The sequence below is a fragment of the Anomaloglossus baeobatrachus genome, chromosome 3 (assembly GCF_048569485.1).
Source record: "Anomaloglossus baeobatrachus isolate aAnoBae1 chromosome 3, aAnoBae1.hap1, whole genome shotgun sequence".
Lineage (NCBI taxonomy): Eukaryota > Metazoa > Chordata > Amphibia > Anura > Aromobatidae > Anomaloglossus > Anomaloglossus baeobatrachus.
Genome location: NC_134355.1, coordinates 640,685,305 through 640,698,874, shown reverse-complemented (window position 1 = coordinate 640,698,874; position 13,570 = coordinate 640,685,305). Strand labels below are relative to the sequence as shown.

Genomic DNA, 13,570 nt, shown 5'->3' with positions numbered 1-13,570 from the left:
TAACTCCTGGGATCTCTAGAACGGAACTCCTGGGATCTCTAGAACGGAACTCCTGGGATCTCTAGAACGGAACTCCTGGGATCTCTAGAACGGAACTCCTGGGATCTCTAGAACGGAACTCCTGGGATCTCTAGAACGGAACTCCTGGGATCTCTAGAACGGAACTCCTGGGATCTCTAGAACGGAACTCCTGGGATCTCTAGAACGGAACTCCTGGGATCTCTAGAACGGAACTCCTGGGATCTCTAGAACGGAACTCCTGGGATCTCTAGAACGGAACTCCTGGGATCTCTAGAACGGAACTCCTGGGATCTCTAGAACGGAACTCCTGGGATCTCTAGAACGGAACTCCTGGGATCTCTAGAACGGAACTCCTGGGATCTCTAGAACGGAACTCCTGGGATCTCTAGAACGGAACTCCTGGGATCTCTAGAACGGAACTCCTGGGATCTCTAGAATGGAACTCCTGGGATCTCTAGAATGGAACTCCTGGGATCTCTAGAATGGAACTCCTGGGATCTCTAGAATGGAACTCCTGGGATCTCTAGAATGGAACTCCTGGGATCTCTAGAATGGAACTCCTGGGATCTCTAGAATGGAACTCCTGGGATCTCTAGAATGGAACTCCTGGGATCTCTAGAATGGAACTCCTGGGATCTCTAGAATGGAACTCCTGGGATCTCTAGAATGGAACTCCTGGGATCTCTAGAATGGAACTCCTGGGATCTCTAGAATGGAACTCCTGGGATCTCTAGAATGGAACTCCTGGGATCTCTAGAATGGAACTCCTGGGATCTCTAGAATGGAACTCCTGGGATCTCTAGAATGGAACTCCTGGGATCTCTAGAATGGAACTCCTGGGATCTCTAGAATGGAACTCCTGGGATCTCTAGAATGGAACTCCTGGGATCTCTAGAATGGAACTCCTGGGATCTCTAGAATGGAACTCCTGGGATCTCTAGAATGGAACTCCTGGGATCTCTAGAATGGAACTCCTGGGATCTCTAGAATGGAACTCCTGGGATCTCTAGAATGGAACTCCTGGGATCTCTAGAATGGAACTCCTGGGATCTCTAGAATGGAACTCCTGGGATCTCTAGAATGGAACTCCTGGGATCTCTAGAATGGAACTCCTGGGATCTCTAGAATGGAACTCCTGGGATCTCTAGAATGGAACTCCTGGGATCTCTAGAATGGAACTCCTGGGATCTCTAGAATGGAACTCCTGGGATCTCTAGAATGGAACTCCTGGGATCTCTAGAATGGAACTCCTGGGATCTCTAGAATGGAACTCCTGGGATCTCTAGAATGGAACTCCTGGGATCTCTAGAATGGAACTCCTGGGATCTCTAGAATGGAACTCCTGGGATCTCTAGAATGGAACTCCTGGGATCTCTAGAATGGAACTCCTGGGATCTCTAGAATGGAACTCCTGGGATCTCTAGAATGGAACTCCTGGGATCTCTAGAATGGAACTCCTGGGATCTCTAGAATGGAACTCCTGGGATCTCTAGAATGGAACTCCTGGGATCTCTAGAATGGAACTCCTGGGATCTCTAGAATGGAACTCCTGGGATCTCTAGAATGGAACTCCTGGGATCTCTAGAATGGAACTCCTGGGATCTCTAGAATGGAACTCCTGGGATCTCTAGAATGGAACTCCTGGGATCTCTAGAATGGAACTCCTGGGATCTCTAGAATGGAACTCCTGGGATCTCTAGAATGGAACTCCTGGGATCTCTAGAATGGAACTCCTGGGATCTCTAGAATGGAACTCCTGGGATCTCTAGAATGGAACTCCTGGGATCTCTAGAATGGAACTCCTGGGATCTCTAGAATGGAACTCCTGGGATCTCTAGAATGGAACTCCTGGGATCTCTAGAATGGAACTCCTGGGATCTCTAGAATGGAACTCCTGGGATCTCTAGAATGGAACTCCTGGGATCTCTAGAATGGAACTCCTGGGATCTCTAGAATGGAACTCCTGGGATCTCTAGAATGGAACTCCTGGGATCTCTAGAATGGAACTCCTGGGATCTCTAGAATGGAACTCCTGGGATCTCTAGAATGGAACTCCTGGGATCTCTAGAATGGAACTCCTGGGATCTCTAGAATGGAACTCCTGGGATCTCTAGAATGGAACTCCTGGGATCTCTAGAATGGAACTCCTGGGATCTCTAGAATGGAACTCCTGGGATCTCTAGAATGGAACTCCTGGGATCTCTAGAATGGAACTCCTGGGATCTCTAGAATGGAACTCCTGGGATCTCTAGAATGGAACTCCTGGGATCTCTAGAATGGAACTCCTGGGATCTCTAGAATGGAACTCCTGGGATCTCTAGAATGGAACTCCTGGGATCTCTAGAATGGAACTCCTGGGATCTCTAGAATGGAACTCCTGGGATCTCTAGAACGGAACTCCTGGGATAGCTGAGCGATCACTGTATTACCCAACAAGCGGGAGGCCGAGGAGCAGTGCACGCATGATTGAACACTTGGGACCTTCCGTGTCATGCACCATAATTTTTTGCTTCTGCCCCCTTTGTGGCTGGAATATTAAAATTACTCCTGTGTTCCCCTATAAGAGGGGATGAAATAAATATTTCTTTGTCGCTCCTTATTGGGAGACCCAGACAATTGGGTGTATAGCTTATGCCTCCGGAGGCCACACAAAGTATTACACTAAAAGTGTAAAGCCCCTCCCCTTCAGCCTATACACCCCCCGTACTGCTACGGGCTCATCAGTTTTTATGCTTTGTGCGAAGGAGGTCAGACATGCACGCATAGCTCCACAGCTTAGTCAGCAGCAGCAGCTGCTGACTATGTCGGATGGAAGAAAAGAGGGCCCATAACAGGGCCCCCAGCATGCTCCCTTCTCACCCCACTCTTGTCGGCGGTGTTGTTAAGGTTGAGGTATCCATTGCGGGTACGGAGGCTGGAGCCCACATGCTGCTTTCCTTCCCCATCCCTCAATTAGGGCTCTGGGTGAAGTGGGATCCTTTCGGTCTCCAGGCACAGGAGACCGTGCTCCATCCACAGCTCCTGAGGACCATGCTGGATAGGAGCCGAGTATTGTTCAGGGACATGGCCCTGCTACTTTGAGGTACACTGTGTCCCCGTGGGGACCGCGCACAGCAACACTCCAGCATTGCTGGGTGTGCTAGTGCACCGGGGACAGCAGCGCTGACTGCGTTTGTGCCATTACACACTTCAGCGTCGCTGAGTGTGTTCGTGTAGGGGGACTGCCGCGCTGACCGCCGCTGCCATGGTTATCACTGCGGCGCGGCTGGGACTGTTAGTGCGCCGGGGACTTCCGCGCCGACCGCGCTTATACGGCGGCCGCGCTTATAACTCGAGTCCCCGGCTTTTGCGGCCTAGTCTCGTTTTCTTCCCGCCCCCAGCCCTGCCAGTCAGGGGAAGGGCGGGACGCTGTACAGGACGGCAGCACTGAGGGCTGGAGCATGCTTTGCATACTCCACCCCCCTCACTCTGCACAGTGGGGCACCAGTTCCCGCACTTTTCTGGGTCACGCCCACGGCTCCCTCCTCTCCTCAGGGCGCCGGCAGCCATTCCTCTCAGCTCTGCTAACGCTGGAGAGGAGAGACAAGCTCAGGGAGACCCAGGCAGGATTCTGGTGCCCACACAACCGCTTTGCGCAGGCGGTAAGCAGCACCTGTGGTGCTGGCCCCACTAGTGCATAAGTGTACTTATAGATTACATGATTATAGACTATACTTTACACTGTATGGTGCACTGTTGATTTTTGTCTATATACCCTCCTGTATTGCTCAGAGGAGACAACAGCATGTCGTCCACAAATAGCAAGGGTGCCAAAGCACAGACTTACTATGCTGCCTGTGCAGCATGTACGGCTATACTGCCGGCAGGTTCCACTGACCCTCATTGTGTGCAATGCTCGGCCCCTGTGGCACTTTCTCAGCCGGAGCCTCTGCTAAGGGCGGCCCAGGGAGAAACACCTGTTAACACTGTCCAGGTGACAGGGACGGAGTTTGCAGTTTTTACTGAAAGACTTTCTGAGACTATGGCTAAGATATTAGAAGCCTTGCAGTCCAGGCCGGCATCTCAAGCCAGGGGCACTGTGGAATCATTGCCCCCTGGTCCCCCTCAGTTGGAACAGCAATGTCCTCCCGGGGTGTCTCATGGATCCCAGGGTGAGGTCTCTGACACGGACCGCAGCCCCAGACCGATTAAGCGAGCTCGCTATGATATCCCCTCGACATCATCACAATGTTCAGGGTCTCAGCGAGAGGACTCTCTGTATGATGAAGCGGAGGTAGCTGATCAGGATTCTGATCCTGAAGCCGCTCTCAACCTTGATACTCCTGATGGGGACGCCATAGTGAATGATCTTATTGCGTCCATCAATGAAATGTTGGATATTTCTCCCTCAGCTCCTCCAGTGGAGGAGTCAGCTTCTCAGCAGGAGAAATTCCGTTTCAGGTTTCCCAAGCGTACAAAGAGTATGTTTCTGGACCACTCTGACTTCAGAGAGGCAGTCCAGAAACACCGAGCTTGTCCAGATAAGCGTTTTTCCAAGCGCCTTAAGGATACACGTTACCCTTTCCCCCCTGACGTGGTCAAGGGCTGGACTCAGTGTCCCAAGGTGGATTCTCCAATCTCCAGACTTGCGGCTAGATCCATAGTTGCAGTGGAAGATGGAGCTTCACTCAAGGATGCCACTGACAGACAGATGGAGCTCTGGTTGAAATCCATCTATGAAGCTATCGGCGCGTCTTTTGCTCCAGCATTCGCAGCCGTATGGGCACTCCAAGCTATCTCAGCTGGTCAGGCGCAAATTGACGCACTCACACGTACGTCTGCGCCGCAGGTGGCGTCTATAACCTCTCAAACGTCGGCATTTGCGTCCTACGCTATTAATGCTGTCCTGGACTCTGCGAGCCGTACGGCGGTTGCAGCCGACAATTCGGTGGCAATACGCAGGGCCTTGTGGCTGCGGGAATGGAAGGCAGATTCGGCTTCCAAAAAGTGCTTAACTGGATTGCCATTTTCTGGCGACCGTTTGTTTGGTGAGAGATTGGATGAAATCCTCAAACAATCCAAGGGAAAGGAAACATCCTTACCCCAGGCCAAACCAAAAACACCCCAACAGAGGAGGGGACAGTCGAGGTTTCGGTCCTTTCGGGGTGCGGGCAGGTCCCAATTCTCCTCGTCCAAAAGGCCTCAGAAGGATCAGAGGAACTCCGACGCATGGCGGTCTAAATCACGCCCTAAAAAGACCGCCGGAGGTGCCGCTACTAAGGCGGCTTCCTCATGACTTACGGCCTCCTCACACCGCATCCTCGGTCGGTGGCAGGCTCTCCCGCTTTTGCGACACCTGGCTGCCACAAGTAAAAGACCGTTGGGTGAGAGACATTTTGTCTCACGGTTACAGGATAGAGTTCAGCTCTCGTCCTCCGACTCGATTCTTCAGAACATCTCCGCCTCCCGAGCGAGCCGAGGCTCTTCTGCAGGCGGTGGGCATTCTGAAGGCAGAAGGAGTGGTGGTCCCGGTTCCTCTTCAGCAACAGGGCCACGGTTTCTACTCCAACCTGTTTGTGGTTCCAAAGAAGGACGGGTCCTTCCGTCCTGTTTTGGACCTAAAACTGCTCAACAAACACGTAAGGACCAGGCGGTTCCGGATGGAATCCCTCCGCTCCGTCATCGCCTCAATGTCCCAAGGAGATTTCCTAGCATCGATCAATATCAAGGATGCTTATCTCCACGTACCAATTGCTCCAGAGCATCAGCGCTTCTTGCGCTTCGCCATAGGAGACGAACACCTTCAGTTCGCGGCACTGCCGTTCGGCCTGGCGACAGCCCCAAGGGTTTTCACCAAGGTCATGGCTACAGTAGTTGCGGTCCTCCGCTCTCAGGGTCACTCAGTGATACCTTACTTAGACGATCTGCTGGTCAAGGCACCCTCTCAAGAGGCATGCCAACACAGCCTCAACGTTACTCTGGAGATTCTCCAGAGTTTCGGGTGGATAATCAATTTTCCAAAGTCAAATCTGACACCGGTCCAATCGCTGACATATCTTGGCATGGAGTTTCATACTCTCTCAGCGATAGTGAAGCTTCCGCTGGACAAACAGCGTTCACTACAGACAGGGGTGCAATCTCTCCTTCAAGGTCGGTCACACCCCTTGAGGCGCCTCATGCACTTCCTGGGGAAGATGGTGGCAGCAATGGAAGCAGTCCCTTTCGCGCAGTTTCACCTGCGTCCACTTCAATGGGACATCCTACGCAAGTGAGACAGGATGCCGACGTCCCTAGACAGGAACGTTTCCCTCTCTCAGGCAACCAAAGCTTCCCTTCGGTGGTGGCTTCTTCCCACTTCATTATCGAAGGGGAAATCCTTCCTACCCCCATCCTGGGCGGTGGTCACGACGGACGCGAGTCTGTCAGGGTGGGGAGCAGTTTTTCTCCACCACAGGGCTCAGGGTACGTGGACTCAGCAAGAGTCCTCACTTCAGATCAATGTTCTGGAGATCAGGGCAGTGTATCTTGCCCTAAAAGCGTTCCAGCAGTGGCTGGAAGGCAAGCAGATCCGAATTCAGTCGGACAACTCCACAGCGGTGGCTTACATCAACCACCAAGGTGGGACACGCAGTCGGCAAGCCTTCCAGGAAGTCCGGCGGATTCTGCTGTGGGTGGAAGCCACAGCATCCACCATATCCGCAGTTCACATCCCGGGCGTAGAAAACTGGGAAGCAGACTTTCTCAGTCGCCAGGGCATGGACGCAGGGGAATGGTCCCTTCACCCGGACGTGTTTCAGGAGATCTGTTGCCGCTGGGGGATGCCGGACGTCGACCTAATGGCGTCACGGCACAACAACAAGGTCCCAACATTCATGGCTCGATCTCAAGATCACAGAGCTCTGGCGGCAGACGCCTTAGTTCAGGATTGGTCGCAGTTTCGGCTTCCTTATTTGTTTCCTCCTCTGGCACTGTTGCCCAGAGTGTTACGCAAGATCAGGGCCGACTGCCGCCGCGTCATCCTCGTCGCTCCAGACTGGCCGAGGAGGTCGTGGTACCCGGATCTGTGGCATCTCACGGTCGGCCAACCGTGGGCACTGCCAGACCGACCAGATTTGCTGTCTCAAGGGCCGTTTTTCCATCTGAATTCTGCGGCCCTCAACCTGACTGTGTGGCCATTGAGTCCTGGATCCTAGCGTCTTCAGGATTATCTCAAGAGGTCATTGCCACTATGAGACAGGCTAGGAAACCTACGTCCGCCAAGATCTACATTTCTCGAACGGCGCCCCTGCGCCGCTCGGATGCACTCTTTGTCCTTGTCGCTGGTCAGCGTAAAGGGACACAAGCTTCCAAGTCAACCCTGGCTCGGTGGATCAAGGAACCAATTCTCGAAGCTTACCGTTCCTCGGGGCTTCCGGTTCCCTCAGGACTGAAGGCCCATTCTACCAGGGCCGTGGGAGCGTCCTGGGCCTTGCGACACCAGGCTACGGCTCAGCAGGTGTGTCAGGCAGCTACCTGGTCGAGCCTGCACATTTTCACGAAGCACTATCAGGTGCATACCTATGCTTCGGCAGATGCCAGCCTAGGTAGGCGAGTCCTTCAGGCGGCAGTTGCCCACCTGTAGGACGGAGCCGTTACGGCTCTATTATGAGGTATTATTTACCCACCCAGGGACTGCTTTTGGACGTCCCAATTGTCTGGGTCTCCCAATAAGGAGCGACAAAGAAGAAGGGAATTTTGTTTACTTACCGTAAATTCCTTTTCTTCTAGCTCCAATTGGGAGACCCAGCACCTGCCCCTGTTTTTGTATAACACATGTTGTTCATGTTAAATGGTTTCAGTTCTCCGATATTCCTTCGGATTGAATTTACTTTAAACCAGTTTATAATTTTTTCCTCCTTCGGGCTTTTGCACCAAAACTGATGAGCCCGTAGCAGTACGGGGGGTGTATAGGCTGAAGGGGAGGGGCTTTACACTTTTAGTGTAATACTTTGTGTGGCCTCCGGAGGCATAAGCTATAAACCCAATTGTCTGGGTCTCCCAATTGGAGCTAGAAGAAAAGGAATTTACGGTAAGTAAACAAAATTCCCTTCATTGTATAGTCTAGTTTCCATACTCTTATTTATTCACCAGGTTTATCCAGCAGAAGCTAGAACGCGCCACCCCAGCAGAGCGACAAGTGGTCTTCAGCGAGATCCTTCAGGCCGCCTACCAGCTGATGACAGATGTCTTTGGGAATTATGTGATCCAGAAGTTTTTTGAGGTTAGTGACTTGTATTCATTTATTAGCAGAATCGGCAGTGAGAATACGGTGGAGGTTTAAATGGGTTGTCTGAAGGCAAAGTAATTTTCTTTTACATCCCTATGTATTTTGTGTCATAGTCTATACTATTTTCTATTATACGTGCACTAAAAATGATTTCTTTCCTCCACTACGCTGTCATATTTTTTTTCCCTACTTTGTTTTTGATGACGCTTTAAGAATCCCAGTGCATGTTGGGATACTTAAATGAAGCGTCATCAGGGGGCAGAGATTGTGGTTACTGTCTCGGATTTGCTCCCTCCCTGACACGCACTAGTTCGTGCACAATGACTGCACTGTCTGTTGCCAGGCCATTACTGCTGATCTGAGCCGAAAACAGAGTGGTGTCAAAATTACTGGTGTGCAGAGACCAGTTGACGTCATTTGTGGGGCGACAGTCGTCTCTGCACACTGGGTATTTTGACAACTCTCCTGCTGGTTCATTATTGCTAATCTGAGCCGACAACAGAGCGCGCTGTTATTGTGCACACCACGCTGAGACAAGATCAGCCCCTGGAACAAGCGTCACTGATAATTCTTCGTTTCAAGGAGCAAAAAGAGGCTGTGACAGTGACCGCAGCCTGTGCCCCCTGATGCTTTGTTTGAGTATGCCAGCATGCACTGAGATTCTCAAACGAAGCGTCGAAGTGAAAAATAAATATAAGAGCAGTTAGGCTAGGTGCGCGTGCGGCGTTTTTGCACATTTTTCGGGTGTTTTTTTTTTGGTCTAAAAACTACATGACTTTGCTTCCCCAGCAAAGTCTGAGTTTTCATTTTTGCTGTCCGCACAGTGATTTTTTTTTTTTTTTTTTTTTGCTGTGTTTTTTGTGGTGACCACAAAGATGCAGCATGTCAATTCTTTTTGTGTTTTTCTATGTTTTTTACCCATTGAATGTATTGGGAAAAAACGCCGCAAAGTGCATAAAAAAAAAGCGCAAAAATAAAATGCATGCTATTTTTTTTTTTTTTTGCTTTTTTACCGGGGGTGCGTTTTTGTGCAATTTTTTTTTTTCTTTATCGTTCCTATGGGACACCCAGACATTGGGTGTATAGCTTCTGCCTCCGGAGGACACACAAAGTACTACACTAAAAAGTGTAGCTCCTCCCTCTGAGCATACACACCCCCTGGCTAACCAGATCCAGCCAGTTCATTGCTTTGTGTTCAGGAGGCATACATCTACACATGCATTCTCATCTGATTTTTCATTTTGGAAAGTTTTTGGAAGAAAAGCGGGTCCAAGCCTGGACTCCCGGCATGTCCCTTCTCACCCCACTGTGTCGGCGGTGTTGTTAAGGTTGATTCCAGGGCTGGAGCCTTACATGCCGCGCTCCTTCACCATCCCTCGGGCTCTGGCTTGAAGTGGGAGCCAGCACGGTTCTCCTTGCTTTGCAGGAGGCCGGTCTCCATCCGCAGCCCTTCAGGATTTTGCTGGACGGAGCACTCATCCCCAGGGACTTGGAACCCTGCGTCTCAGCAAGCTAAGTATCTGAGACGTTTATATTCGGGGGGTCCCTTCTACTTTATTGTTGGGGAGAGTGTGCTGTGTAACTGTTCTAACATTTCCTGCCGGTTCTCTAGTTCTCACCTGAGAACCGCGCCGATGGGGCCTGCGCGCCGGGCGCATCGCTTAAATTTAGGCCCCGGCTTCGCCGGAGGCCTAGTTTCGATTTCACTGCCCTTGCATGTCTATCATGCAGAGGGACAGTGCGGCTCCGCCCAGCAGCCGTTCGGCACAGGGGAGGGACACTCCTCTCTGTGAACATATCCCCTCCCCTGTAAATCTCCTTGGCCCTCCAGATCCCGCTCTCAGAGCAGGTCCCGCCCCCTCTCCTCGCTCCGGCGCCATTTTATCAGCGTTTCTCTCTGCGATCGGCGCTGGCTGCAGCATCCCTGCTAAGCTGTCTGGGGGTCCGGGCTGTGGAATCTGGAGGGCACACAAACGGTCTGGTAAGCCACAACCTCCGGTTGTGGACCTGTTTATATACTCTCTGGGGGTCATTCTGGCTCAGAGCCCCCACTTCAGCAGCATGTCTCACACGAGGAGCAAGGCTGCAAGGCTGTACTCAATATGCACTGCATGTAAGCTCGTGCTGCCTGAACCGAGCACATATCCACATTGTGATGCCTGCTCTAACCTGACAATGCCTCAGCCTGGAATCGCACCCACAGTGGTCCCTCCGGCTGCTCCGGCTCCGGTGGCTGAACCCCCGGCTTGGGTAGAATCCTTCTCTAGGTCAATCTCCCAGTCTTTAGCCGACTCCATGGGACAGCTGTCCCGGACTTTGCTGACCATGCATCAGCCCCCTTCTCAGGGCGCCTCTGCTGCTAGGGCTCTCTCAGCGGAGCTCACAGAGGATTCTTCATCTGGTCCCAGACCCCGTCCTCCTAAGAGGAGATGCAGGGCTCCCTCTCCTTCCTCGTCCCGCGGCTCTGATTCAAGAGCTGACTCGCAGGACGAGGAGGATGCCGTTACTGGGGGCTCGGATGCTACCTCCATGTGCCCCATTGATCTGTCCGAAAGTGACTCAGATGTTAGTGATTTGATTGCGTCCATTAATTCTGTACTGGACCTCAATCCGCCAGTATCAGAGGAGCAACCCTCTCTGGCAGAAAAACACCAGTTTACCTTGCCTAAGAGGACAAGGAGTGTGTTCTTTAACCACTCCAGTTTTCAGGCCACTGTGACCAAGCCTAGGGCCTGTCCTGACAAACGCTTCCCAAAGCGTGGTTCTGATGACCGTTTTCCCTTTCCACCTGGGTGGTCAAGGAGTGGGCTCATTCACCAAAGGTAGACCCTCCGGTGTCTAGACTCTCAGCCCGGACAGTTGTATCAGTGGCTGATGGCACCTCTCTTAAGGATTCCACTGACCGCCAGGTTGACCTTCTGGCCAAATCTGTATATGAGGCGGCAGGGGCCTCGTTCTCCCCATCTTTTGCAGCAGTGTGGGCTCTCAAAGCCATCTCTGCTTCTCTAGAGGAGATGCATTCCCTCACCAGGGAATCTATGCCCGAAATGGTTGCCTTAACTTCCCAAGCTTCAGCTTTTTCATCCTATGCCATGTCTGCCATGCTAGAGGCTTCTCACCGCATTGCGGTGGCTTCGGCTAATTCCCTCGCTATCCGCAGGATCTTGTGGCTTCGAGAGTGGAAGGCAGATGCTTCTTCAAAGAAGTACCTTGCTGGGCTCCCTTTTGCTGGATCCAGGCTATTCGGTGAACTGGATGAAATTATTAAGGAAGCTACTGGCGGGAAGAGTACTTCCATGCCACAAATTAAAACCAGGAAACCTGCCCAGGGTAGGAACCAGTCGAGGTTTCGTTCCTTTCGTTCCTCTAACTGGTCATCCTCTAAGCCCTCGGCCTCGTCCACTAACTCAGTCAAGGACCAAAAACCCAACTGGCGCACAAAGGCGCGTCCACAGAAGACCGCAGGAGCTGCTGCCACTAAGGCAGCCTCCTCTTGACTATCTGGCCGTGCCAGCAACGTCCTTGGTCGGTGGCAGGCTCTCCCACTTTGGCGACGTGTGGTTTCAACACGTCTCCGATCAGTGGGTGCGGGATATCATCTCCCACGGCTACAGGATAGAATTCTCTTCCAGCCCGCCAAACAGATTTTTTCTGTCAACTCCCCCCTGCTCCAAGGCTGCCACCTTCTCTCAGGCCGTGGCATCCTTGCAGGCCAATGGAGTAATTGTACCGGTTCCCGCCCGGGAACGGTTCACAGGTTTCTACTCAAATCTCTTCCTAGTCCCCAAAAAGGACGGTTCCTTCCGGCCCATCCTGGATCTCAAGCTTCTCAACAAGCATGTTCAGGTGCGGCATTTTCGCATGGAGTCTCTGCGATCAGTCATTGCCTCAATGACCCAAGGAGATTTCCTGGCATCTATCGACATCAGAGATGCCTATCTGCATGTGCCAATTGCAGTTTCACACCAGCGTTGGCTACGTTTTGCAATCGGAGAGGAACATTTCCAATTCGTGGCTCTCCCCTTCGGGTTAGCCACGGCCCCTCGAGTATTCACCAAGGTCATGGCAGCAGTGGTTGCGGTTCTGCACCTCCAGGGGTTGGCAGTGATTCCTTACCTGGACGACCTTCTAGTCAAGGCTTCATCCAGCGCAGACTGTCAGCGGAGTGTCTCGCTCACTCTCGCCACTCTAGCCCAATTCGGGTGGCTTGTCAATCTGCCCAAATCCACTCTGACTCCGACCCAGAGGCTCACGTACCTAGGGATGCAATTCGAGACTCTGCCGGCACTTGTGAAGCTGCCCTTAGTCAAACAGCAGTCCCTCCATCTGGCGGTGCGCTCTCTGCTGAGGCCCCGCCGTCATTCCATCAGGCACCTAATGCAGGTGCTGGGTCAGATGGTGGCGTCAATGGAGGCGGTTCCCTTTGCCCAGTTCCATCTGCGTCCCCTGCAGCTGGACATTCTCCGCTGTTGGGACAAGCGGACTTCCTCCTTGCACAGGTTAGTGGCTCTGTCGCCACAGACCAGGGGCTCTCTTCAGTGGTGGCTTCGGCCTCTCTCTCTGTCTCAGAAACAGAAGTTCCAGGCGGCACACAATCCTTCAAGGTGCACGTGTCCAAGGAAGGCATCCACAGTATAATTAATACAAAGGACCGGCACTCCAAATCTTCTGAAATATTTTTGTAGTTTATTCCATCATAATATACAGGCGTAATACTCTCTGTCTCAGGGACGCTCCTTCCTGGCCCCGTCCTGGGTGATCCTCACCACGGATGCCAGTCTATCCGGCTGGGGAGCAGTATATCTCCACCACAGAGCGCAGGGCACTTGGACTCCGTCCGAATCAGCCCTCTCGATCAATGTGCTGGAAACCAGAGCTGTGCTTCTAGCTCTCTTAGCCTTTCACCACCTGTTGGCGGGCAAGCACATCCGAGTCCAGTCGGACAACGCGACAGCGGTTGCCTACATCAATCACCAAGGCGGGACACGCAGCCGCCTGGCAATGTTGGAGGTTCAACGCATCCTTCAGTGGACGGAGGACTCCAAGTCCACCATATCCGCAGTCCACATCCCAGGCGTGGAAAACTGGAAAGCAGATTATCTCAGTCGTCAAACCGTGGACAGTGGCAAGTGGTCCCTGCATCCGGCAGTGTTTCGGTCAATCTGCCGCAAGTGGATCTAATGGCATCCCGGCACAACAACAAGGTTCCGGTTTACGTGGCTCGCTCCCACGATCCTCAGGCCTTTGCAGCGGACGCTCTGGTTCAAGATTGGTCCCAGTTTCGTCTGTCCTACGTGTTTCCCC

General features: G+C 52.4%; 1 protein-coding gene across 4 annotated transcripts in view; it reads left to right on the top strand.

Annotated features, from left to right (window-relative positions):
* PUM2 (pumilio RNA binding family member 2) overlaps positions 1 to 13,570 on the top strand; it is a 162,047-nt gene that overhangs the window by 124,497 nt on the left and 23,980 nt on the right. For all 4 annotated transcript variants that reach the window (XM_075341143.1, XM_075341142.1, XM_075341141.1 and 1 more), the window contains exon 16: positions 8,131 to 8,260. In XM_075341143.1, the coding sequence (XP_075197258.1) occupies positions 8,131 to 8,260 (130 nt within the window). The remainder of the gene's footprint in view (positions 1 to 8,130; positions 8,261 to 13,570) is intronic.